Source organism: Gossypium hirsutum, chromosome A09 (assembly GCF_007990345.1).
Source record: "Gossypium hirsutum isolate 1008001.06 chromosome A09, Gossypium_hirsutum_v2.1, whole genome shotgun sequence".
Classification (NCBI taxonomy): domain Eukaryota; kingdom Viridiplantae; phylum Streptophyta; class Magnoliopsida; order Malvales; family Malvaceae; genus Gossypium; species Gossypium hirsutum.
In genome coordinates this window covers 66,297,881-66,322,876 of record NC_053432.1, presented here as the reverse complement: position 1 = coordinate 66,322,876, position 24,996 = coordinate 66,297,881, and the positions used below count along the sequence as shown (strand labels likewise).

Here is a 24,996-nt window from a genome sequence, read left to right as displayed (position 1 = left end):
GCATCTTAAAACTTTCAAATTTTCGACATTAAAGACACTTGATAATCAATTAGGTACCAATTTTTGGGCGTTACGAGGGTGCTAACCCTTCCTCGTACGTAACCGACTCCCGAATCCGTTTTCTCGACTTCGTAGACCAAAATTAATGTTTTGAAACAAAACATTTTATAAGGTGATCCAATCACACCTAAAAAGATTGGTGGCGACTCCCGTTTTTGTTTTTCTTAAAGTCAATTTAAAAATGGTTTCGACAGTTTGGCGACTCCGCTGGGGACCAATAAGAGAGTCAAGCCGTGTAATTGATTATCTCTTGTCTTAATGTCGGAAATTAAAAATTTTGAAATTTAATCCTCTTTGCATTACATGTGTTTGTATTATTTCATGTGTTGCTATATTCTGATACGCATTGCATTTGCATGACCGTTGTGGTCACACCCTTAAGTGGGAGTGAGAAGCTACGCCTTCGTGAGGTTTTCGCCTCCGTGCAGGATAGTGGATCACTTTCGGGATACATCCGTACCTATGGTTTCGTGAGGTTTTCATCTCCGTGTAGCCATAGGGAAATGTATTCCCCTGAACTGAACTCGATTCAAATGAGCCTATAATGGGTGAGGATCGAGGAATCTGCTGGTTCGGGTACCTCAAACTTTAGAAACAAACCACATATAGAAAAACCGTAAGAGCTCAATATAGATAGAATTATACTTAGGTTATCTTTGCGTTTATTAATATCATATGATACTGACTGTTTTCTTTATTTTGTGCATGTCATTTTGCATTTAAAAGGTATCGATTCACGGTCAGTTTCTAAGTTAGAAAGTTTTATTATGGAGAATGGACTTCTTGATAGAATGGAGGGCAACGTTAACGTCCATAAATGGTCAAAGGAAATACTGAAGGATACACATCAGAATTATGGGGTTACACTCACATCAGCGTGGCGCAAAATAATCTCCAGGAGTTAAAGGAAATATGGGATCAATGGAGTAATGAAGCCAAGTAGTTGTTCTACAATAACTAAGGGGACTTGCAGTATTTGCTTGACAGGAGGATAGATGAGCAATTCAAAGTGAGTGTGGGAGTATTGATGGACACTTCTACCATTATAGCATTTCTCTTTCATATGAAGACAGTTGCCATGTGGATGGTAAGGGTATTGGAAGGAAAGTGATTGATAGAGTGCATGAGACCTACAAAAATGAGTTGAATGAAAAGAATTTTGCCTATGATGGTAAAAAGCTCGTTTACTATAGGACCGCTACCAAACAACAAGCTTGAGTTTACTGTTGTACTTATCAAAACAATGGAAATGTAAGCCCCGATGGCCTGGATAGCTCAAGTAAGCATGAAAAAAAGAGATTAAAGAAGACCGTATCATACAAAGACCTTTAGAGATTAGCTATGCTGCGAAGGTACCGAGGCAGGATGCTTTGCGTGGGTAGAAATCTGAAAGTTCTTAAGAAACATTAAGGATATAGGATATTCTTTTAAGATAACACACTGCAGAACAAGATACCTACCTGTTCGCTAATATATCTCAAAATAATTAGAACAACTCCACAGGTATTAGAGGAGGTGTCCCTAGTTGCACGGATTACCTCATAGATGAGGTCTTAGCTCAAACTCAGGAGGCAGCTGATTATTTACAGATATTGGCGGTACAGGCTGACATATTGAGCACCAATACGAGATACAATCAGATCGTGGCTAAGAGTTTGTTTTAAAACTTTGGGCATTAGGGCGAAAGCGTATTTGTAATCCATTTATATGTAAAGATATTCTTTTTCTAAATAAAATTTTCTAAATGAGATTGAATCGAGATCGATACATTTTGCATTCATGCATCTTATAACATTTCATTGCATCATTTGCATTCAAAATTATAAAAAGACCCTAATTAGTTAAAGTTATTAAAAAGAGAAAGAAAAAGAGAGAGAGAAAGAGAAGAGGGTCATGGCTGAGTGAAAAAGAAGTTGAATGGGAATTAACGATGTTCCCTTACATATCCCCGACTTTTATGTCAAGAGGGATAGCTTACCCAGAGAAGGGGGTTTGGGAATGAAAATCATCCCATCAATGTCATACATGAGGAAGGGACTGAACAAAAAAACCTTGAGGGCATTCGCCCTTACGAACCGGGAAGTTCTTTAAACAATTGGACTGCAGAAGAACTTCCTGTAATATTTAGGAATTTTACGGAGTAATATTCAGAACACTCTTGTTGCTCTAAAGCCTAGGTGTAATGAGATTTATTTTGAGAAGTGGGCTCATGTTCAGACATTTTTATTTTTAATAAAACATACTTTTATTATTTATCCGAGTAAATATTCTTTCATTCTGATTCTTTTGACCTTTGACATTCTTTATAAATTTTCATTTCATGTAAATAGTCATTCTTGAATTAAGTTATTCCTTGTATATTCTTTTGTGTGCCTATCATAGATCCCTAGATATCAATGACACAGGAAATGATACTACAGATTCAGAGTTCCTTTTGAGTGCAATATGTGTTTAGAGGAATCTCAGTACTTTGAAGGTGACAGAAATTGTGATTTGTTTCTGAATTTGTTGAAAATGGTTTTTACCCCATGAAGTGGTGGTAGGAAATATAGCCTTAGAGGAAGGAAAGATTGCGAAATTGGAATTAGCTGAGGAGACAAAACAAGACCTTGTTGAGACTATTATGGGAATTCAAAAATGTGGTCCAAAGATGCATGCAGGAGGATTTGCAATTGCGAGGATAAACATGAGGTTTTGGGGCATTGTTAGTCCACCATGGAAAGGGATCGCATCAGTTGCACAATGAATGTCAAATTTAAAGGAGTCAAGACTTATGGGGCATGTATGTTATGGGCCCAAGCTCGTCAAAAGTTTTAAGTTGACAATGACTCATCTTTGTGGACGTCAACTACTCTATTAAGAGGGGGAGATAGTTTCATATGCCAATATTACAAAATCAAAAGTCATCCATTTTAAAAAAAGAGATTATATAACTGCATAATGCCAAAAGTTTACAGTCTTTTCAAAGATAATGCGCCATACCACAATACAACAAAGGTTGCCAAAAGAAAAGAAAAAGAAGAAAAAAACAAATTACAGAAGATGACCGAGACTGGTAAAAATTGGCATTAGAAACTACCGCCTACTCTTTATGCTTTCGCTGGGGCAAACACCTTCAATTCCAGTTGTTTCAAAGGTTCCAACCATCATCCTTGGAATGGGTGTATTGTTTGGCTTTCTTGAGCAGTCTGATGTGCCGTCAATGGTTAGCTCCAAGCGGTGGCCATTGATTTCCAACTATGGGGCATCAGGCCGTACACAGTCTCTGAAGCTTAAAATGATAGATTCTTTCTTCAAAACCAGTTTCTGACAAAGTGGATAACAGTATCATGAAGGAAGCTCTCTTAGACTTCTATACAAGTTTAGGGAAGAGGAAACCTGATCAAATCATTATTTTCAGGGATGGGGTTAGTGAGTCTCAATTCAATCAAGTTTTGATCAAGTTATTGAAGCTTGCAAGTTCCTTGACGAGAAGTGGAACCCTAAAGATTGTGGTTATTGTTGTACGAAAAACCATCATACCAAGTTTTTTCAGTAGGGATCTCCTGACAATGTGCTACATGGTACTGTCATTGACAACAAAGTATGCCATCCAAAGAACAATGATTTTTACCTTGGTACCCATGCTGGAATAATTGGAATCACGAGAAAGACCCACTATTATGTTCTCTTAGACCAAGCTGGGTTTTCGGCTGATGATTTGCAAGAGTTTGTTCATTCTCTATCCCATATCAAAGGAGCACCATAGCCATATTTTTTGTGGCTCCTATTTGCTACGCTCATTTGGCAGCTTCACAGTTGGGGGTAATTTATGAAGATTAGGGATGCTTCAGAAACATCATTGAGTCATGGTGGGATGTATGCTCCGGGAGTAATCTTTGTACCTCAGCTTTCCAGGTTGAAGGATAAAGTCAGCAACTTCATTCTTGTCTGCTGAGAATCATTGAACCATTTTTTTTGTAGGGTTTGACAAACAACAGTCAGGACTGCTGCTGGGGCAATTCCTTTCTCATGGGTTTATGAATCAAGATTTTTCTTCCAAACTTTGATGGAGTCAAGGATTGAATACCTCTAGTAAACTTAAATTGAAAGTATTCATCATAAGCAAATGTACCAAGAATGGATGATACAGACTTATGATAAAGAAGGTTCGTCCAAAAGAATTTCATAAAGGAAACCTTGTACTGAAAGAGATCCTTCTCATGCAAAAGGATGCTGAATTGGAAAGGGCCATATGTTGTGAAGAGGGCTTTCTCTAGAGGTGCACTGATTTTGACAAGAAATGGATAGGAAGAATTTATTTGATCCAGTGAATTCAGACTCGGTCAATGAGTACTTTGTCTGAAGGAGGAGGGAAGCCAAGGTGAAAACCCGCAAAGGGCACTTTGGGACTTCTATTTAAAAAAAAAGAAAAAAAAAAGAAAAAGAAAAAGAAAAATGAAGAGGCCAAGGTGAAAACCCGCAAAGGGCTCCTTAAGACCAAAGGGGTTTTGAGTTGAAAACCCGAAAGGGCAGCTCAAATTTGGAAAGTCATGCAGTGACCTTGCTATACCAGATTCGATAAGAAGTAAAGTATGTTACATATTGAGGCATCAACGAATTACTTTGGATCTTTTAAACACATGTTGAACTCAAGAAAGTCTTCATGGAGCTGGTGTATAGACGCTCAAGCGGCGATATCTGGGGCATCTGATTTCTGTCCTATTTACTATCTTTGGATTCTTTTTCTTCGCAAAGATATGTTCTCAAGTTAATCTTTTTGTATTCCTTCCAATAATTTGTCCAAATCTAATTATCCTCAGGATCAATTTATTTGTCTCCCATTATTCATAAAGCATGCTGCATTGAAATAATGATAGATGAACTAAAATATCTTCACAAATGAAGTTTTGCATATTACTCTGGAAATTTCTAGATAATACAAGAAACTGAAACAAGACAATTGTTTAAGGAATTCCCATATGTGAGGGTCGGATGTACTCGGGGAAACTAAAATTTCTTCTTCAGTCTAAATGATGATTGGACAAATCAAACGATTCGATCCTAGGAGAGGATCATCTTACAGACATTTTCAGCGGGTCATAGTATTTGAAGAATGGTACAAACCCACAAGTTGAGTTGGAATGAGACTTCGAGAGAAGTAAGGATAAACTTCGATGAAGGAATGAGTTATCCGAAATAAGAATCATTTTTATAACATTTTGCATTATAACATGTCTAATTAGGAGAATTTGACTCACTTCGATCATCGCATCCTAATTATTAGGCATGAACTCATATGCATTCTACAGGCTATGTCTTTTATGGGACAATGTAGATCAAAGAAACAAGGTTTGGCATCCCTGTGTTTATAGGGAACAGATCGAAGATAGCAGATCTGACATTCCTGTGCTTACAGCGAAGCAGATCGAAGATTTCAGTATGTCATCCCTGTGTTTATAGGGAACAAGTTGAATATAGCAGATTTGGCATCCCTGTGTTTATAGGGAACAGATCGAAGATAACAGATCTGACACTCCAGTGCTAACAGCGAAGCAGATCGAGGATTTCAGCATGGCATCCCTGTGTTTATAGGGAACAAGTTGAAGATAGCAGATTTGGCATCTCTGTATTGTCAGAGAGCAGATCGAATATACCAGATTTGACATATCTGTATTGACGGAGAGCAGATCGAAGACATAGCTGATTTGGCTTTCAGTGTTTACGTTGAAGTAAATCTAAGATGATTTGGCATCTCTTTATTGTCAGAGAACAAATCAAAGTTTGGCATCTCCATTTCTACGGAGAGCAGATACATAGCAGATCTAACCTTCAGATGTTTATACTGAAGCAGATCCAAGATGGTTTGGCATCCTTGTGCTTACAAGGAACAAATCGAAGACATAGCTGATTTGGCTTTCACGTGCTTACGCTGAAGCAAATCTAAGATGATTTGGCATCTCTGTATTGTCAGAGAACAAATTGAAGTCTGGCATCTCCATTTCGACGAAGAGCAGATACATAGCAGATCTAACCTTCAGATGTTTATACTGAAGCAGATCCAAGATGGTTTGGCATCATTGTGCTTACAAGGAACAAGTCGAAGACATAGCTGATTTGGCTTTAACGTGCTTACGATGAAGCAAATCTAAGATGATTTGGCATCTTTGTATTGTCAGAGAACAAATCGAAGTCTGGCATCTCCATTTCGACGGAGAGCAGATACATAGCAGATCTAACCTTCAGATGACTGAAGCAGATCCAAGATGGTTTGGCATCCTTGTGCTTACAATGAACAAATCAAAGACATAGCTGATTTGGTTTTCGCGTACTTACGCTGAAGCAAATCTAAGATGATTTGGCATCTCTGTATTGTTAGAGAACAAATCGAAGAAAAGATTTGGCGTCTCTGTATTCGACGGAGAGCAGATCGAAGATATCAACAGGACAGTCATAAGTTTACAATAAGCAGATTAAAGACATAGTAGATCTGACCTTCAGATGATTTTGCTGAAGCAAATCCAAGATGATTTGGCATCCTTGTGTTCACAATGAGCAAATCGAAGACACAGCAGATTTGGCTTTCACGTGTTTACGCTGAAGTAGATCTAAGATGATTTGGCATCTTTGTATTGTTAGAAAACAAATTGAAGAAACAGATTTGGCGTCTCTGTGTTCGACGGAGAGCAGATCGAAGATATCAACATGACAGTCTTGAGTTTGCAATGAGCAAATTGAGGACCATGATCTGATAAGGCCGGGCAAATTTGGTCTTTCTATGAATCTTTGCTCGATTCCTGTTACACAACAATGAGCAAAGAGGGGCAGCTGTAGACACTCAATTTTGCCCGGGCCCAAAAATAAGTCCAAAAACAAAAACATAATAAACCAAAAAAAATGAAGTCCAAGTTCAGTCCAGAATTACAAATATAATTTGGCCTGATCAGAATGGCCCATTACTTGAAAAGATTTAAGGTCCATCTACAAGCTTGACTTATATGGAATTATAATCTTCAATGATATGCAATCTTAGATATGATACAATCTTAGATATGATTGCAATCTTAGATATGATATGCAATCTTAGATATGATACAATCTTAGATATGATTGCAATCTTAGATATGATATGCAATCTTAGAAGATATGATTTTGTAATCTTAGAGATTTAATTTGTAGATACCTTTTAATCTTAACCGTTGATGTAATTGATCTGTACTGTTGGATTTGAGGAGGTTCAACTATAAATAGAGGCCTCTCCCTTTATTGTAAATCACTTGAGTTTTGGGAAGCAATAAGAATTTTTGAGAGCATTCACTCAATTTTTCTCCCTCTTGCGTTCTTACTCTCTGTGGTTTGTTCTTATTTTATTATTCGTCTATCTTAGTTTTTCAACCTTTTTATTTTATTTTAATTTCTTCATTTTTCAAATATTTATATTTATTCCTATCTTTTATACATTTGATTATGTATTTTATATATTATAATATTTAACCTTTTTATATAGTTTATTTTCAAATATATATTTTCTATGCATGTATATATATTATATTATCATTTCATGTATTTTGAACTACTGCATTATATTTTTATAATTTCTAAATGTTCTATTTATTCATTTTTTTAGTGTATGTCATTTATCTTATTTGTGCATAGTTTCATTTTTTATATGCTATGTTTAATTATTTCTTTTATGTGCTATTTTATGATATATGTTGTTGTATAATTTTTTGCATGTATTATGTTTTTCTTTTAGTTTACTCATGTTTTTATTTGTTTATTATCTTATATTTACCCTAGTATGATTTTTTCATTAAACATATGTTCATGTTATTTAGTTTTGTCATAATGATATTATTTATGTTTGTATGGAAATGTTAGAATATTTTGTACATCTATGCTTCATGATGCATTAATATGTCATTCTAAAACGTCATTTAAAATAATATTCCAAGGTTTTTTTTTAAAAAAAAATAAAAGGCAATGCTTGATGTTTGGAAACTTCGAGAAAAGTAGTGCCCTAACTTACTGGGTTGCGACTTTTCTCGTTGAATTCGAATAGTCAAGCACCCTTCTAAGTGATTTTGAGTTTTCAAAACTTAAACAATTATTTCGAGATTTCAAAACAGTGTCCTAACTTACTGGATATGGCGTTTTGTTGTTTCGAGATAGAAATTTCCGAAAGACGAGCTTAGTTTCGAAGGTTTTAAAATGTTGCGTCCTAACTTACTGGATGTGATGTTTTGACTCGTTTAAAATAAGTGAGCCTTAATTTTCAAAATTGAGACATTCTAATTAAAAGAGGTTTGCATATTAAAACTTTCAAATTTCCGACATTAAAGACACTTGATAATCAATTAGGTACCAATTTTTGGGCGTTACGAGGGTGCTAACCCTTCCTCGTACGTAACTGACTCCCGAATCCGTTTTCTCGACTTTCGTAGACCAAAATTAATGTTTTAAAACAAAACATTTTATAAGGTGATCCAATCACACCTAAAAAGATTGGTGGCGACTCCCGTTTTTGTTTTTCTTAAAGTCGATTCCCATTTTCCAAAACTCGATTTAAAAATGGTTTCGACAATCACTTATACATTTCCATATCAAAAAAGGCCATTTAACTTAGGAGTAAACATATAAACATACTTACAATGGCCAAACAAAAACAGATTCGAAAAGTTCGTAGGGTGCTCATTTGATCATTCTTGAACTGCGGCTTATAACTTAGATTCAAGATCTTTCTATGTATCACAACAACCACTGCATTTAAAAGAGAACATTATTATTAATAACATGTTTAGTTACCTTTCTTATCCCAGACAACCCCTCCCAAAAATAAGGCCTTAGATTATTGCTTATTTATACAGATGTACTTCCTATCGTAAAACTTGCCTTGGCATGGAGAAATTATTGGTGAGATTCAGGGTTTTCAAACCTAGCTTAGGAGAATACTTCTGTTCTCTCCTAGTTTCAAATTTAAATTTCTAGAAGAAGAGAAGAAAAGAAGATAACTCCCCCTATTCAGATTTAAAAGCTTATAAAAATAACACATGCCTTCATTGGGACTTGGTGAAGGTCACATCACCACTGACTTGTCTTATCAAATATTTGCATCCAATAAAATTAATCAAGTACTTCCCTTTCCCTTGACTATTTTGATTTTCGTTTGGTTGGTTCCCAACCAACTTGCCTTGTAACTTAACATGTACGATACCAATTGACCCATTCGTATACTTCTTTTAATAGGTTGGGTTAAACTTGCGTAGAATTCTATCCATCTTGAGTGCACGACTTATCATCATAGGGATGCTTGGCCGGATACCACTCCATCTGTCGTAATACTTAAAGACTCACCAGAGTATAGAGGATTTCTATAGTTAATTTCTTTCCAATACCATTCTAACTCAGGGGTTACTCTGTGTCCTAAACACGTTCAGACATGAGGGGTACGGCGGGCGAGATGTTACATTATTCAAGCTACAAGTCAGTAGTACACGGCTATGTCACAGAACCGTGCATGAGACATGACCGTGTGACCAACCGTGTGATTCAAAATATGGCATTTAAGACCTAATTCAAACCTAGCCATTTTCCAAACACAAGCCTTGATCTAAATCATAATATTTGATAAAAACATACCAATTTGACTTATGTTAGCTTAACCATACAAATATACCAATATGCCTCAATTGGCACCTCAAAACAACCAACTAATCATGTTTCAACTTAACCACTCAAACATCTCAACATGACTCACAATTCAATCTCACATATTATACACCAAAATTTCATCTCAGATCTATAAAAGAGCCTTCGTAAGCTCAATTTAGCCTCGGATTGAATTGTATATCATAATGTAAATGTGTTTATGATGTGATTGAATACTAGAATGATTTATTTTAGGTGTATTTGATGATAGTTGCTCCGACAATGGTTGTGACATCCTGTAGCTCAAACCCAACGATCGAGTCGGGCAAAGGGTGTTGCAAAACTTGTTTTTATTATAAACTCTCAATTACCCTTAAACTAGACTCAACCATCCAAGATCAAGTCTTAAAGATCCTTGGATCCAAACTCTCTCCAAATCTATTTTCAGGATCAAGTCTCGACGACCCTTGAAGTGGACATCATTGATTCAAGATTAAGACTCAAAGACCCTAGAATTCAATCAAATCAAATTCTCAAGCAAGCATATTGACAAAATCAACTTCAAGATCAAGTCTTGGTGACCCTGAAAGCAAACCATATATTTCTGAGATCAAGTCTAAACGACCCTTAGATCAAAGCTTCATCAATGAGAAGTATCAAAGGAGTTTTTTTCTAAAGAAATTCGGATATTTTACTCTTTCCAAAGTTATAAATAAAAAATGACTCTTAATTTTTCAAGTTGGTTTTCAACTCAAAATTTGTGTTTACACCTACGTCTACGGAGCTTTACTTAGAGAATCAATCCACTAAGAATAATTCAATACAAAAGAAAACCAATGATTTAAGCCCAACCCTTTCTCACTTAAGTTGGAACTTTACATTTATACATATAAATTCGATTCTCACAACCACAATTACTATCATTTAGCAGGTGTATTCAAGTCATTCAATGATGACATTCTTTAAAGCACAAAATTGTTCATAATACAAACAAATTCTTTTATATAATAATCTTTTATAAAAATTCTACCTAGGTTAGTATGATTTATTTGATATAATGAGCTTCCTTATCTTCAATTTGAATATTCATCATATCCTTGAAATCAAATTGTTGATTTATCTACTCATTTTAATTTCTTGTCAACAACCAAGTCTTCAAAAATAATAAGTCTCTTCACTATACTATTTTCATAGTCTTCAAATTAGAATGGACTCTATCGTATCGTTATCTTCTTGTCTAATGATGAGCCACTATCATACGTACCTATTACTTAATCTATCACCTATTTTTGCTATATATTAAAAACAAATGAAAAATAAGAAACTACCAACTAAAAATTTAGTGGTGCTAGACAAGTCTAGTACTACATCTGTATAAACACACCTAAAATATGTATGCATAGTAATTTATACCATTTAAATTGTATTTAAGTATTAAAAAAACATTGTTTAATTTAATTATAAACATAAAGTTATGTAGTTAAATTTTACGATAAAAAATTTTAATAAAATTTTGTTGAAAAATTATCAAACAACAAAAAATATTTAGATAAAATCATTCAAATACCAAATATATATACTTTTAAAATCAATCATTTAAAAAACACAAACATGACGTCATCCATACACTAGGAAACATGCATACGGTATGAAAAAATAATAACTAAAAATTTAATACTTATGTACAAAAAAGTTAATACTCAAAAGTATATATAAAATTTATAGAAATATATTATCCTATTATGGAATAAATAAAAAAGAAAGTTAAATACCAAGATATAGAATAGTAAAAAAGAATATTTTTTTTAGTAATCAATGGGGATGTTTACAAAACTTCTCCAAAGTTTATATTTACTATATGATATAAAACTTTACCTTTAATAGATATTAGAGTTTTAAGTATATTAAACTTATCTTTAATCTTGATAAACATTCACCTAATGATAATATATTCATAACATTAGAAGTTTCCATAGTACCAACTAAAATATACATAGTAAAATAGAAGTTATTTATTATAATTTAGTTATTTTTAATGTAAACTATATACAAAAATTATATGCACGTGATTCAACAAAAGATATGAAAATTAAATGTAGATGGTTTAGTTGCTGATTGGAGGCATTTACCTAAAGTTTAATAATGAATAGTAAAAAAATTACAACAAGTTCCTCAATATTGATTATAGAGATATTAAAAACGGACATGTTAGCATTTAAAATGATCATCATCATAAAGACAATGTCAATATCCCTTTATTATTTAGATTCGTTACAATCATCAATTTGACATTCTAAATTTGATTCAACATTATTCTTTTTATTCATTTCTACATTGTCTCCCTTTTGTTTGATGGAATCTTAATAGAATTTAATTAAATGTTTAGGCGTATAGCAAGTACGCAACCAATGACATTTGGTAACATAAGTTATCTTCACTCCTTGAAAGGTTCTCTCGGAAATTCTTGTTCATCTTTTCCTTACCTTTATTTTTTCATTTATGGTGGTCATAATTTTGGTGGTGAAAAGAATTATTATGGTATTCTCTTTAACAATTATTATACCTCCACCTACCACATCCACGATTACATCTTTTGGATTTATTATGTATTGTTGCAGCATTTTAGGGAATGAAGTAGATATAGTAGGACGGGCTTCATAATTTTCATTAATAGCTTGTTATTTTATTCAAACATAAGTAAACATTCAAAATATATTTTAAATTTTCTTTCACGATATTACTACTATAGGAACACATTTGAAACATGGAAAGTTATAAAAAAAATCTCTAACAAGTTCTCATTAGTAATATTATTCTCACATTAATTTAATTGAGAACTTATCCTAAATATTGTAAAGTTATACTAACTCACAAATTTAAAGTTTTATAACTTCATGTGCATTCGATCATAACAAGCTTTAGATAAGAGAACTTGCAACTCAATTCAGTTCAAAATCTATCTGTTCATGTTTCTACTGTAACTAATCTCCAATTATAATAAACATACTTGAATAAAATAAATCATATCAAAAAATACTTGAAGATATTTAACATCATCCTCATCACTCTAACTATTATCACGAGCACTATAACAAGTACTAAAACAACTTTACGTTAATAATAACAATTATAAATTAATAGTAAAAAAGTTATTTATAAAACAATCAAAAATTTCTCTTCCTCATAATAACATTTATAATTTAATAGTAAAAACCATTTATTAAACAATAAAATTTATGCTTACCACATTATTTGATACACATTGTACCAAATTTCAATACCACATATATGGTATAAAATCTTATGTCAGTCTAATCAATTTTTTTATGCTTGCATTCACTTCAAGTAATGCAATAGATCTAATAGGACGGATTTTTAAATGTCCAATATATTTTTTATTTAAAGGGAACCAATATCACAAAAGTTTATCATGATAATTCAATCGGATTTAAAACAAGTAATAATAATCACAATTATACCTCAATAAAAATATGTCGAAGTTCTTTTCTAATCTAAATTTTGCTTGACAAATTAATGCTGAGATCAAAATTTTCACTATCCTTGAAAAGATAAAAATAAAACAAGTTAATTGAATTGGTCATAATTAATCATGAATTAACATCAAAGTAAATCTAGAAACAAAATATTTAAAAGAAAAACTTCCTGCAAATCCCCAGATATTGTGTCTATGGCCTCGGAGAATAAATCTAATCTCAATCCTTGAATGAATAAATATGATCAAATAAGAATAGGGTGTTCAAAAGGTCAGTTCGGTTAATATCCGAACCGAATTACCCGAAATGTAAAAATCTTTAACCGTTAACCTAACCAAAGTTTTTTTCAAATATATTGACCGACCTGAAATATTTCGGTTAATTTGGTCGGTTAACCGAATTAAATAAAATTTATATATTTTTTTGTCTTTTGATTAAATTGAGTATAAAACATATAAAAAATACATTGCTATTGTTCACTTTCTTTTCTTTTTTTTTAATAGTTCAAAAAACTTTTAATGAAGATGAAAACAACAAATAACATATTAGAAACACTACATAAATCTTGAAAGTTAACAATCAAACAAAAAGTTAACAATTGTATATAATTTATATTATTTATTTCGTTTAATTGGTTAATTCAATTAATTACCTGATTTCAAACCGAATTAACCGATAACCAAAATTTCAAAAAATCATTAATCAACTTCTAATCGAATTAAATTTATCCACCGACCGATAACTGATTTTACTGAATTATGAACACCCTTAAATATGATTAGAAAACTTTTTATATACTTTTTGGCACACTTATTTTGAAAATCTCGGGGTGGCCAGGTGGCAACAATGTCCTAATTCATCAAAGTGGTGGTTTGATTCCAACTAGAGACTTATTTTGTGTATGTGATTTTTGAATCTCATATATGTTTGATTTTTATAAATTCTATATGCACATAAAGACTAAAACATGAAGTTAAGGCAGCGGCTAGTTATTGGTGTTGGTTCCTAAATAGACTAAAATATGAAGTTAAGGCAGCGGCTAGATATTGGTGTTGGTTCCTAAGTAGACCTATTTATAGCTTGGGCCGGAAGACTCATCCAAAATATGAGAGGGTTTGGGCAAAAATATATATTTGAAAAATGGGCTTAGACAAAAAATAGAGCCTATTAAAAAAATAGGTCAGACCTCGGGTAAGACATTTTTGGCAGGGGCCCGACCCGACCCGAATTCACTTAGGAAAAAAATATTTGCTACTCTTTTTTTTAATGTTATTTTCTTATTTTGCTACCATTTTACTATTATATTACTACTATTTTGTTGTTATTGTTTGGATATTGTATAAAACTTGTTTTATTATTAATTTTGTTATTATTTTAGAGGCATTTGTTAATTCTGTTATTATTTTAGAGGCATTTGCTTAATAAGTTACATCTATCTTAGTGTTATTTAAGTATAAATATTTTTTAAAATTTATTTTTAATTTGTTGGAAAATATTTATTTTAACGTTTTTAATATTTTTGATGTGTTATATATATTTAAAAATTATATAAAAATAATATAAAGATTAATATGGACGGCCAGATTAGACTCGAGTTTTAGCATTTTTATTTGGGTCGGGCTTGGATAAAATTATAGAAATATATTATACCAAAAAAAAATACAAATGTACAAAAGTATAAATTTATGAGAGTTCTTTATTATAATTTATTTTTATTTTTATAATTGAGGATGAAGTTGCTTGGAATCCAACATGCCTAAAACATAATACTCTTCTCATTGCCTTAAGAGATTGTTTGCATAATTTATTTATTTATTTTTTGAAATTAACTTTTTATTTTTGAATTTCATCAAATAATTTGATGTAAATTATTTTTAAAATATATAATAATGTAACATATACACTTAAATATTTTTATATAGTTTTAAATATGCAAATAAAAATCTAGCGGTAAGAAAAAGTTAAGATACATATGAGATGTCCACATCAAACATTTTGTTAGAATTAACTGAAAATATACATTTCCAAAAATAAAGGGACTTGAAATGAACAAATTAATTGAAGAGAATATCAAATTATAATAGAGGGATTAAAATTTCCAAAAGCATATAATACAGGGACCTTATATAGAATTTAACCATATACGAATTATAATATCAGTTTTACGCTCATGGCTCACCTGCAAATTACGAAAGAAAAGAAAGAGAGAAACTTTTCTTTTGGTTTTTCCAAAAAAAAAAAAGAAAAGAAAAGAAAATGATTTTAATAATATTATCCAAAAGGTCAGAAGCCGACAAAACTATCCTTCCATCAGGCATCAGTGGCATACCCTGTAAATTTGCCTAAACTCTCTGCTTATGTCTAAAAATCAACTCCTCTGTGGCGCACTTTAGAAGAAGAGAAGAGAAAATACAAGAAAGTGAAAAACCCACAAAACTGAGAAAAGAAAAGCTCTTTCAAGTTTCAACTAAAAATAGTGGAAGGAACCCCAAAATCTCTCCCAACTTCTTTCTTTCTGTCTATCTTTTGTGCGTGTTGTCTTTTTTTCCTTGTTGTTTTTGGGAGTGAAAATAAAAAAAAATGGAGCAAATTTTGGCTATCTTCAAGCTTGAAGCTTGTGGCATCATCTAGGAGAAAAAAAAAGTTTTCTTCTTTTGTTCAACTCCGTTTAGTAGTTTTTGTTAAAAGATAATAGTAGGGTTGATGGGGAGAGGTTGCAGGAGGATGATAGCAGGAAATTTGGATCCAGAAAGAAAAAGAAGTGGTGGGTTGAGAACGAAGCAGGCTGGTAGAGGCTCTTGTAGAGGAAGTTAGCTTTAGTTGCTCCCCCCCCCCCCCGTTTCTTTTAAATGTGGAATATTACAAAGACTGCATTTTGAGTCGTTTTTTGTTGGTTGCTTTGCCTCAATATTATATATCTTTTGGTCTTTGAGAAGAAGGGAAAAAAAAGGAGAAGAGCTATGGGTGGTTTGTTGAAAGAAGGTTTGAAGTCACTTTGTGGGGTGAGTCAGTGGTCTTATGCTGTGTTTTGGAAGATCGGCTGCCAGAATACTAGGTAAATTTCTATTCTTTTATTTTTCTCCGTTTCATTTATTTGCTTTTTCTTTTTCTTGGGGTTGTTTGCTTGTGGAGAAAAATGAAGGGAAAACAAGAGAAACTTTAGTGTTTTTTCTATGGTGCTGTGCATGATTTTGCTTTGCTTTGGTTGCTCAAGTGAACTAAAGTTTTACTCCATCTGACTTGTATCTTCATTTGGTTTAGCTAATATAGTAGAAACAAAATACCTTCTTTTCCTCTTTTTTTGGGGGTTAGATTCCATTTTTAGAATATCTAGCAATTTAAACTGATATATAGATTTTCCCCCCTACATGATGGGGGTTAAAAAAGTGAACTTTTTAATAATTTTCTTGGAAACCAAACAGCGGAGGAGATCCACCATAGCTGAAAGTGTTTTTCTTGTGTAGTACTGTTTATGGACTCTTGAGGAGCTAAACTTGTTTTAAGACATGTTAAAGTTTGATTTGGTTACTGTTATCTTGTACTTTTTTTTATTTTGATTTATAATCTGATGCTGCTTTTTCTTTTTTCTTTTCTATTTTTGGCACTTTGTGTTTTGGTTTATTCTGTTTTGTCTCAAAGAATCTTAGTGAAAAGTAGATATGTATTTTAAGCTTGACAAGAAACCTTCTTTGTATTGGACCAATTCACTTTCTGAAATCAATTGATTTAGAATTTTGTTTTCCTTTGTTTGATTGAGTAGAATCTGCTATTAGTTGCTTTTGTCATGGTCTGTTTGGCCTCTGGAGAAAATGTAGAGAGATGAAACAATATTAGAAACTTGGACAATGCACCTTTTTGTTACTTTATTTTTGAACTTATTGCTCCCAGTAGGATGATATTCTTGCAGTTAAATGCAATATATATGTTTATTTTCATTTGTTGTCTAAACTTTTGGCATCATTATTATTGCCTTCATAAAGAAGAAAAAGGTTTTGCCTTCCTGGGCCATAACTGTGCATATTTTGCACTTTGCAGGTTACTGATTTGGGAGGAATGTTTCTATCAACCTGCACCGTCTTCAGTCTCTCCATCCCTTGTTGGAGTTCAGAACCCTGAGTTGTCATTTGGAGAGCGGGAGGGGTGCTGGGGTTTAGAAACTTCCTCTCAACTTGGGAGTCAAAAATGGGATGACAAAGTCCATTTGCTGATAAACAAAATGAATATAAATAATCGTATTAATATAGTAGGTCAAGGGTAAGTTTTTCTCTACTTTCTAGTTTTCCACTTACAGCTTAATGTCATACTTTTAAATACTTTTCCTTATTTACCCAAAAATAAATAAATAAATATTGAGAAACTGCTTACTTTGTTTTTCAGGTTAGTTGGCCGAGCTGCATTTACTGGTAATCATCAGTGGATTCTTGCAAATAATTATGTTGCAGATGCCCACCCCCCTGAGGTATATTACTAATTGTAGCGTCTGATAATGACTATAACAGATAGTTCTATCCTAATTAAGAAGAAATGGTGATTGTACCGTACATGATCAGTGCATGATTCTACATGTACTAGTTTTAAAGAATATCCAGGTTTCCATGCATCAAATGTTAAAAGAAACAAACTTTTTTCTTGTTTTTGTGCATTAACTCTTGAGATAACGAGTTCAGATGCGAACTGAACGTGCATGGATAAAATATTTTCTCATGAACTTTGTTTTAACAGGAAGGGTTGAGATATCATTTATTTTTAAAGCAACAAAACATAGAATGATGTAATTTATTTATTTATTTATTTTTGTGGATGCTTCTAGGTTCTGAATTAAAGAATATCCAGGTTTCCATGCATCAAATGTTAAAAGCAACAAACTTTTTTCTTGTTTTTGTGCATTAACTCTTAAGATAATGGGTTCAGATGCGAACTGAATGTGCATGGATAAAATATTTTCTCATGAACTTTGTTTTAACAGGAAGGGTTGAGATATCATTTATTTTTAAAGCAACTAAACATAGAATGATGTAATTTATTTATTTATTTATTTTTGTGGATGCTTCTAGGTTCTGAATGAGGTCCAACTCCAAGTTTCAGCTGGCATGCAGGTTTGATAATTTCTTCAATTCTAGCTCGTTATTTGGGTTTTATCCCTCTGCTTGATTAGATTTCTATCTATTGCAGACTGTTGCAGTCATTCCTGTTCTTCCTCATGGTGTTCTTCAACTTGGTTCTTCCATGACTGTAAGCAACTTTTGTTCGGTTATTCTAAGATGTTAAGGAACTATACCATATGTGTCTCTGTTCATTTTAATAGGTTTAAATGAGGTTTTTTTTTAGGTTCCATACTGTATGGCATAGTGTCAGATCCAAGGCCCTATAAAGCGATATCATTGCTTTGCATTTTCTCTGATTTTGCTCCTAACTGTGCATGCATGATTTTATAAAGCCAAAAGCATGTTAGTTGCCTTGAAGCTTAAGCATTTACCTTACCTTTTCTTCCTCCTTCAGATTATGGAGAACATGGGATTTCTGAATGATGTGAAAAGTTTGATTCTTGGTTTGGGATGCATCCCTGGAGCGCTTCTTTCTAACAGCTATGGAACAAATGAATGCATTGAGAAAGCTGGGATTCCCATTTCCTTTGGAAAGCCCATTTCAATGGATTCAGCTGGAACTTGTAGACCTACAACTTCAATGACTTCAGTTTTTGAAGGCTGCAACCAACAAAGCAGTTCATCTCAGGTTTCAAGGATTGTTGGTCAATCATCTTCCCAAGAAAACTCGCAGGGTGCCACTTCAACATCCAGATTACCTGGCCTGATCCAAACTTTGGCTAGATTTAATGCTGATCAATGTGAATCAGATATCTGTCCAGAGATGAAGCCAAATAGAAACTTTAGAAGTCTAATGGACTGTGGAGTTGTTGGTGCTGAAGTAACTCACTCTAACTCAGCTTTGTGGCTGAACCCTCAAGTTTCTTTTTGCAACTCACAGTCTGAGTTCAATTGTCAGCCTATGATTGGTCAATCAATTGCCAGTCATTGTAGCATAAAATCAACGGGGCAACAGGTTTTGTCAGATGGCATACTACAAAATGATGCTGTCAACAGCCCAAAATCAATCCCAGGCACTGTTCCAAACTTGCAAAATCTAGAAGATTGCACACGCTTGGCAGGGAGCAGGGTTCAGGAAGTTGGTTTGTCTACAGTGGAGGTTCCTTTATCCATCCTGACCAATCAGTTAACAAGTACTTGTATGATTTCAGGAGTTCCTAATCAAGGAGAGGATTCTGAGGATTTTAAGTATACTCCAGCTGATTTGGTTCCCAAGAAAGAAAGCATGGATAATGATTTGTTTGAAGCACTTAATATTCCATTGCTACATGCTGATCATGGCATGCCTTTTGCTGAGCAGCTTCCAAATGCTTTTCAAGATTGCCTGATGCATGAAGGTGAAAGTTCGAGTACTAGATCCTTGAATGTTAAGTATGAAGATTCGTATGTCCAGCCTCCATCAGGGGATGACTTGTTTGATGTATTAGGGGCAGATTTGAAGAGTAAACTACTAAATGGGAAATGGAATAATGTGCTTGCTGAGGGACAAGATTTGAAGATGCAAAATCTGGGTATGGATACTACGATTCTTAGGGATATGCAGAATGTGTTTTCTAGTAATCTTTCTGCTAATAAACAGATTTCTGACCGGGGTATTTACGCTGGGGTGGGAAAGGATCATCTTTTGGATGCTGTGGTTTCTAGTGCCCGTTCTGCTGCGAAACAGATATCAGATGACAATGTGTCCTGCAGGACGACATTGACAAAGTTCAGTAACTCATCTGTTCCTAGTAGCTCTGTTATTTCCAATCAAGTGCAAGGGGAGTTGCTTGGTGGCCTTCCTAGTTCTCTATTGAAAGGAGGAACTCTTCCATCAAGTTCTTATCGATCTAGCTGTAGCAGGGATGATGCTGGAGCTTGTTCTCAAACTACTATGTATGGATCTCAAATCAGTTCATGTTTTGAACTGGCGCATAATTCAAGGCGTGATAGCAGTGTCGCAACTGCAAACTCAAAAAGGAACAATGAAATGGTCAAACCAAATCGCAAAAGGCTAAAACCTGGAGAGAACCCTAGACCCAGGCCAAAAGATCGCCAGATGATCCAAGATCGAGTGAAAGAGTTGAGGGAAATTGTACCAAATGGAGCAAAAGTAATGCATCTTTTAACTTGATATACCTACATTCTTTGCTATGCTTTTACTGCAATGAGTATTGTCATTAATGTCTATCCTTTAATGTGATTTAACAGTGTAGCATAGATGCTCTGCTAGAAAAAACCATCAAGCATATGCTTTTCCTGCAAAGTGTAACAAAGCATGCAGACAAGTTAAAACAAACAGGAGAGTCTAAGGTATGGATATTATTTTATTATACTTGCAATGCAAACCCGGTCTTCTATTTATCCAACCTACTAAAAAGTTAATTATCAAATCTTGCTCCAATTGGTTGTGGTCACATTGCTATTTCCGATGTGTACATACCCTATTCTTTGATATCTTTTGTACAATAAATATCACATTGGCATTGTTGTATCTAATGGAACTTTTAGACTTTAAGATGTTTAAATAGACACCACTTTTGATGCTTTTCAAAAAAAGAACAAAAAAGGAAACTCTTTAATCCTAAAATGTTGCCCTTGTTTGAGTTTGCAGATAAAGGAAAACTTTGAGGGAGGTGCGACATGGGCGTTTGAGGTCGGCTCACAATCTATGTTATGCCCTATTGTGGTTGAGGACCTGAATCGACCTTGTCAGATGCTTGTAGAGGTGGGACTCTTCCATGCGAATTTGGCTTAAAGATGATTTATCTTTCTTATTCCATCTGGTGTGACTGCATTGTGTTTATGTCATGTGACAGATGCTTTGTGAAGAACGGGGTTTCTTCCTTGAAATAGCCGACTTAATCAGGGGGTTGGGATTGACCATCTTGAAGGGAGTTATGGAAACTAGGAATGACAAGATCTGGGCACGTTTCACTGTGGAGGTAAGATCTTACAAGGATCTCATTCCAATACATCTTTGTTTGTGTCAGTCTTACCAATAGATTTTTCACCTGTTGATCTGTCATTGAAGAAGCAATATGATATTAATGCGCCTAATCTCTTTGCCCATGTTATGCGACTCAGAGTAGTAATAGGTGAAGAGATTTGAAAAACATTATGCAGTTATCAAGCAGAGTACTGATGAGAATATTGTAACACTTATGTTTTCCCGGATATTATTAGACTTGTAGAAACAATGTAGTTACTGTGGTATCTTCATTGTTATTTGTTTATTCTTTGCATGACAAATATATGTAAGCTTTTCCTTTAAGTTTGTTGTTTAGCTTGAGTTTCTGGTACAGGCTAACAGGGATGTTACGAGGGTGGAGGTATTTATGTCGCTTGTTCGTCTTTTGGAGCAAACTGCAAAGAGCAGCAGCACATCATCTGCCAATGCTTTTGATAGCAACAACATGGTGGTTCAGCACACTTTTCCCCAAGCTGCATCTATACCAGCAACTGGTACAGCCGGCAGTTTGCAGTGAATAACCTTGTTGCCTGATTTTCCAGTTTATAGACATGTTAAGAGCAGGCCCTGGCTTTGCTTGCCATGACTAACATACGGTCTGTAGACTGGGGTAGTTCGGACCTTGACTAACGTTATAGTTTCCCAAGACTGACCTCATTTCCGAGAGGGGGGTAGGTTGGATTTGTTTAGGTAATGAAAGCTTTGTCAACAGCTTTTAAATGGCCTGTTTTGAGTATCTGAGGTTCCTACTATGTACCTTGAGAATGAATTCTGTCTCAGGGGGGACCATTCAAGAAAAAGAGAAGGCTGTTATATTTGGGTTTTACTGGACCATTTGATGGGTAAACTCCTGTAGGCTAAAGGGTGGGTGGCAAAATGCTTAACGTTTATGGGTTTTCATATGTATAGAGGTATGGGTGAAAATGCTTAAGGTTTATGGGTTTTCATATGTATAGAGGTATGGGTGTTAAATCAAGGGGATGAGTTGTTTTGCTAGATTTGAAAATTCGAATATTCGTGTCTTGTTTGTTTTGTTTAGTTGTGTTTTAGTTATTGTCTCATGTCATGTGACTGAATTGTGTTATAATATGTAAGGGGTTTGCCACCAAAGAAGGAACTGCATTTTGTTTTCCTCGTTCTTTAGTTAGTGGCAGTAGTGAAGTGAAATGTTTTTATGCTAGTCTATGAATCCCCCGAGTGATATGAATGTTTAATACCTTTTATACATGTTGGTAACTCTGACATGTTGAATATAGGCTTAGCTAATCTTAGCAACACTATAGTAATTGTCATCTAGAGTTAAAAGCATAAAAATATGGAAGTTCGCAAGGAACTATTAATGATCTCCATAAGCTTGCCATCAGGGGTCCCAAAGCTAATTAGTGAAGGCCGAATGCACCATACAATTTGGATGCTCAGGGTTGGCTGCGTGCTTCGATGGGGAATCTGGAGATTGAAGTTTATTGAAAGACTAGGATATGCCTACTGTTAGCCTAACTACCCCATAATTAGCCTGAGTTTTGGCCTCAGTTCCCTGGAGTCGACTGGTTTCTTAAATAGGGCACTGGACCCTACTTTCCAGCAGAGCCTGCAAAATCTATGGCCAAAATCTATGGCAACATTTTATGTATATATATAAGTATTTTTGGTGCAAAACAGATCCTAATTTGAGAATAAAGGAAGAAGCAACTGTAGACTGATTTTTAAATTTGTTTGAATGTCACTCAAATGTTTTAGTATAAACTAAAAAGAGGAGGGGAAGAAAAGGTTGGAACTTGGGCTTTGGGGATATCAATAAGGGGCTTAATCACTCTGCTCTCTTACCCTTGTAATAGTTAAAAGGGCAAACTATATAACTAGTCATTAAGCTTTGATTAAAATTGTGTTTTGGTCACTAAAATTATGGAATTATGTTTTGGTCACTTGTCTATAAACTCTCATTACCTTGAACTAATGACGTGTGGCAATTAAGTGAAAAGGGTTAACTAATTTAGATCTTAAATTATAGTTAATATATCATGTTGATACTATTAGAATTTTTAAACCGTAATTCTAAAAAAATAAAATATAAAAATCTTAAAATTCATAATTTATTTTCTAAAATTATTGTAATAGGTCAATTTTGGCTTGGGCCCGAAAAAAATATAAAACCAAATAAAATCTCCAAGTCCAATGCATTACAAAACTAAACCCAAAATAAAAATCCCAAGCCCAAAATTACAAGGCCCAAAAGGCCCAAAAAACTTAAACACCCTCAGAAACCCTAGCCCCAACCTAACCTCTTCTGGTGCCGCTGTTCCCACACGCTGCCCTCGCCACGACCTTCGTACATCCACATCCTCGCCCCGTACCTGCAGACCAGACGAAAACGAAGGACAACAGACAGAGGCAAAACAAAAAACAGCAGCAAAAGCTTGTATTTTTCGGCTATAAAAGCCACCAAAAACACAATGTAAAGATACATACACACACAATAGAGAAATAAAAAAAAAGCAATAAAAAGAGCAAAAATTTCTAAAAGTGGTTCTTTTTTCTTCTTCAGTTTGTTCTATTTTTTTTCTTTATTTTATCTTCATTTTAAAAAAAAAAAGACATAGAATAAAAAGAAATCGGAACTTACCCATTGTTTTCTTTGATTCTACAAAAAAATCTGACTTTTGGCCCTCCAGCTGCCAAGGACGGTGACACTGTCGCCATCGACCGGTGGCCGACGCAGCAGGCAGTGGTCGGATTCTTGGCCTGGAATCGAGGGGCTAGAGAGGATAAAAGGGGCTTTTATTTTTATTTTTAAAGAGAATAGCAGATTGAATTTAAAAAAAATCTTTGCTTTTATAAAACAAGAAAACGACGTCGTTTAGGGCCTGTTTTATTGGCCTCAAAACGGCGCCGTTTAAGGCCACCCACTCCCGAACTGACCGTTCCAGGGGGATCAGCGTGTTTTTTGATCATTGGGCTATTTATGCTTTTGGTCCCTCTTATTTTCTGGGATGTTTTGATTTAATCCTTTTGTCATTTCTTTTATTTTTTAAATCAGACCACAAAATTTGTTGCGCGTTTCAAATTAGTCCATGACCTACTAACGCGTTGAAAATAGACGCGCATCCAGATTTCGGTTTATTTTCAGAATCAGTCCTCAATGGTTTAAGCACGTTTCATTTTCCCTGGTAGCCTTTTCTATTATTTACAATTTGTACCCATACTTGTTTCCGATTGCATTTAATCCTTAACTTTTTATAACTTCAATTTCTTTTATTTTTTTGATGTTTTAAATAACTGCTTTATTTAATATTTCATTTAATATTTTATTTACTTAACATTTATTTTTAACCCTTTTTAATTTATTTTATCATATTTTTAACTTTTAATCTCGTTTTTTTATCCCTAATTGGTTTGATTTCAACCCTTTTTGCAAATTTGTCATTTATTTACTTATTTTTAAGTTTATATATATTATTTATTTTAAATTGTTTTATATATTATTTGTTGATTTTTTAAATTATTTTAAACTGTTTTATATTTTATTTACCTTAAATTGTTTGTATATTATTTTAATTCATTTTTCTTTGATTGTTAATATTGGTATTAAAGTAACATGTATTATGTGATTGTTGCCATCGTGTGTGCTAGGAATTATTTATTCGCATTTTCATATTATTATCATTCATTAATGTAACATTATATTCATAAATCGTTATTCTATGTTCTATATTATCATTCCATCTCATTTCATCACTTCAAAAGTTGTATTTTTCGTATCCAT

The 24,996-nt window shown here is 33.7% G+C and overlaps 1 protein-coding gene and 1 long non-coding RNA gene across 4 annotated transcripts; one reads left to right on the top strand and one right to left on the bottom strand.

Annotated features, from left to right (window-relative positions):
• Positions 1 to 15,558: 15,558 nt before the first annotated feature.
• On the top strand, positions 15,559 to 22,367 carry LOC107889208 (transcription factor LHW). Of its 3 annotated transcripts, XR_005901121.1 has the most exons (11): positions 15,560 to 16,236; positions 17,217 to 17,435; positions 17,559 to 17,640; positions 18,236 to 18,277; positions 18,354 to 18,413; positions 18,681 to 20,378; positions 20,477 to 20,578; positions 20,880 to 20,993; positions 21,085 to 21,210; positions 21,571 to 22,121; positions 22,169 to 22,367. XR_005901121.1 is itself a non-coding variant. In XM_016813564.2 (10 exons), the coding sequence occupies exons 1-10, from the start codon at positions 16,142 to 16,144 to the stop codon at positions 21,751 to 21,753; spliced, it is 2,721 nt and encodes a 906-aa protein (XP_016669053.2). In that variant the 5' UTR covers positions 15,560 to 16,141; the 3' UTR covers positions 21,754 to 22,367. The 3 variants fall into 3 exon arrangements, 2 of the variants coding, with proteins under 2 accessions (XP_040932384.1, XP_016669053.2); XM_016813564.2 differs by having other exon boundaries at positions 21,571 to 22,367; XM_041076450.1 differs by lacking the exon at positions 17,217 to 17,435 and having other exon boundaries at positions 15,559 to 16,236; positions 21,571 to 22,367.
• A 939-nt stretch (positions 22,368 to 23,306) lies between these two features.
• LOC107889209 (uncharacterized) lies at positions 23,307 to 24,473 on the bottom strand. Its single transcript, XR_001681683.2, has 2 exons — positions 23,857 to 24,473; positions 23,307 to 23,587 (listed from the first exon to the last, which is right to left on the bottom strand). It is a non-coding gene; the product is annotated as an uncharacterized lncRNA (long non-coding RNA).
• Between the last annotated feature and the right edge of the window lie 523 nt (positions 24,474 to 24,996).

What these genes read in the sequence shown, in the direction of transcription:
- LOC107889208 (XM_016813564.2), top strand. Translation starts at nt 16,142, where the DNA reads ATGGGTGGTTTGTTGAAAGAAGGTTTGAAGTCACTTTGTGGGGTGAGT. An exon ending in CAGATGCCCACCCCCCTGAG is followed by an intron (nt 17,641 to 18,235) that starts GTATATTACTAA and finishes GGATGCTTCTAG; the next exon opens with GTTCTGAATGAGGTCCAACT. An exon ending in GGGCACGTTTCACTGTGGAG is followed by an intron (nt 21,211 to 21,570) that starts GTAAGATCTTAC and finishes TTTCTGGTACAG; the next exon opens with GCTAACAGGGATGTTACGAG.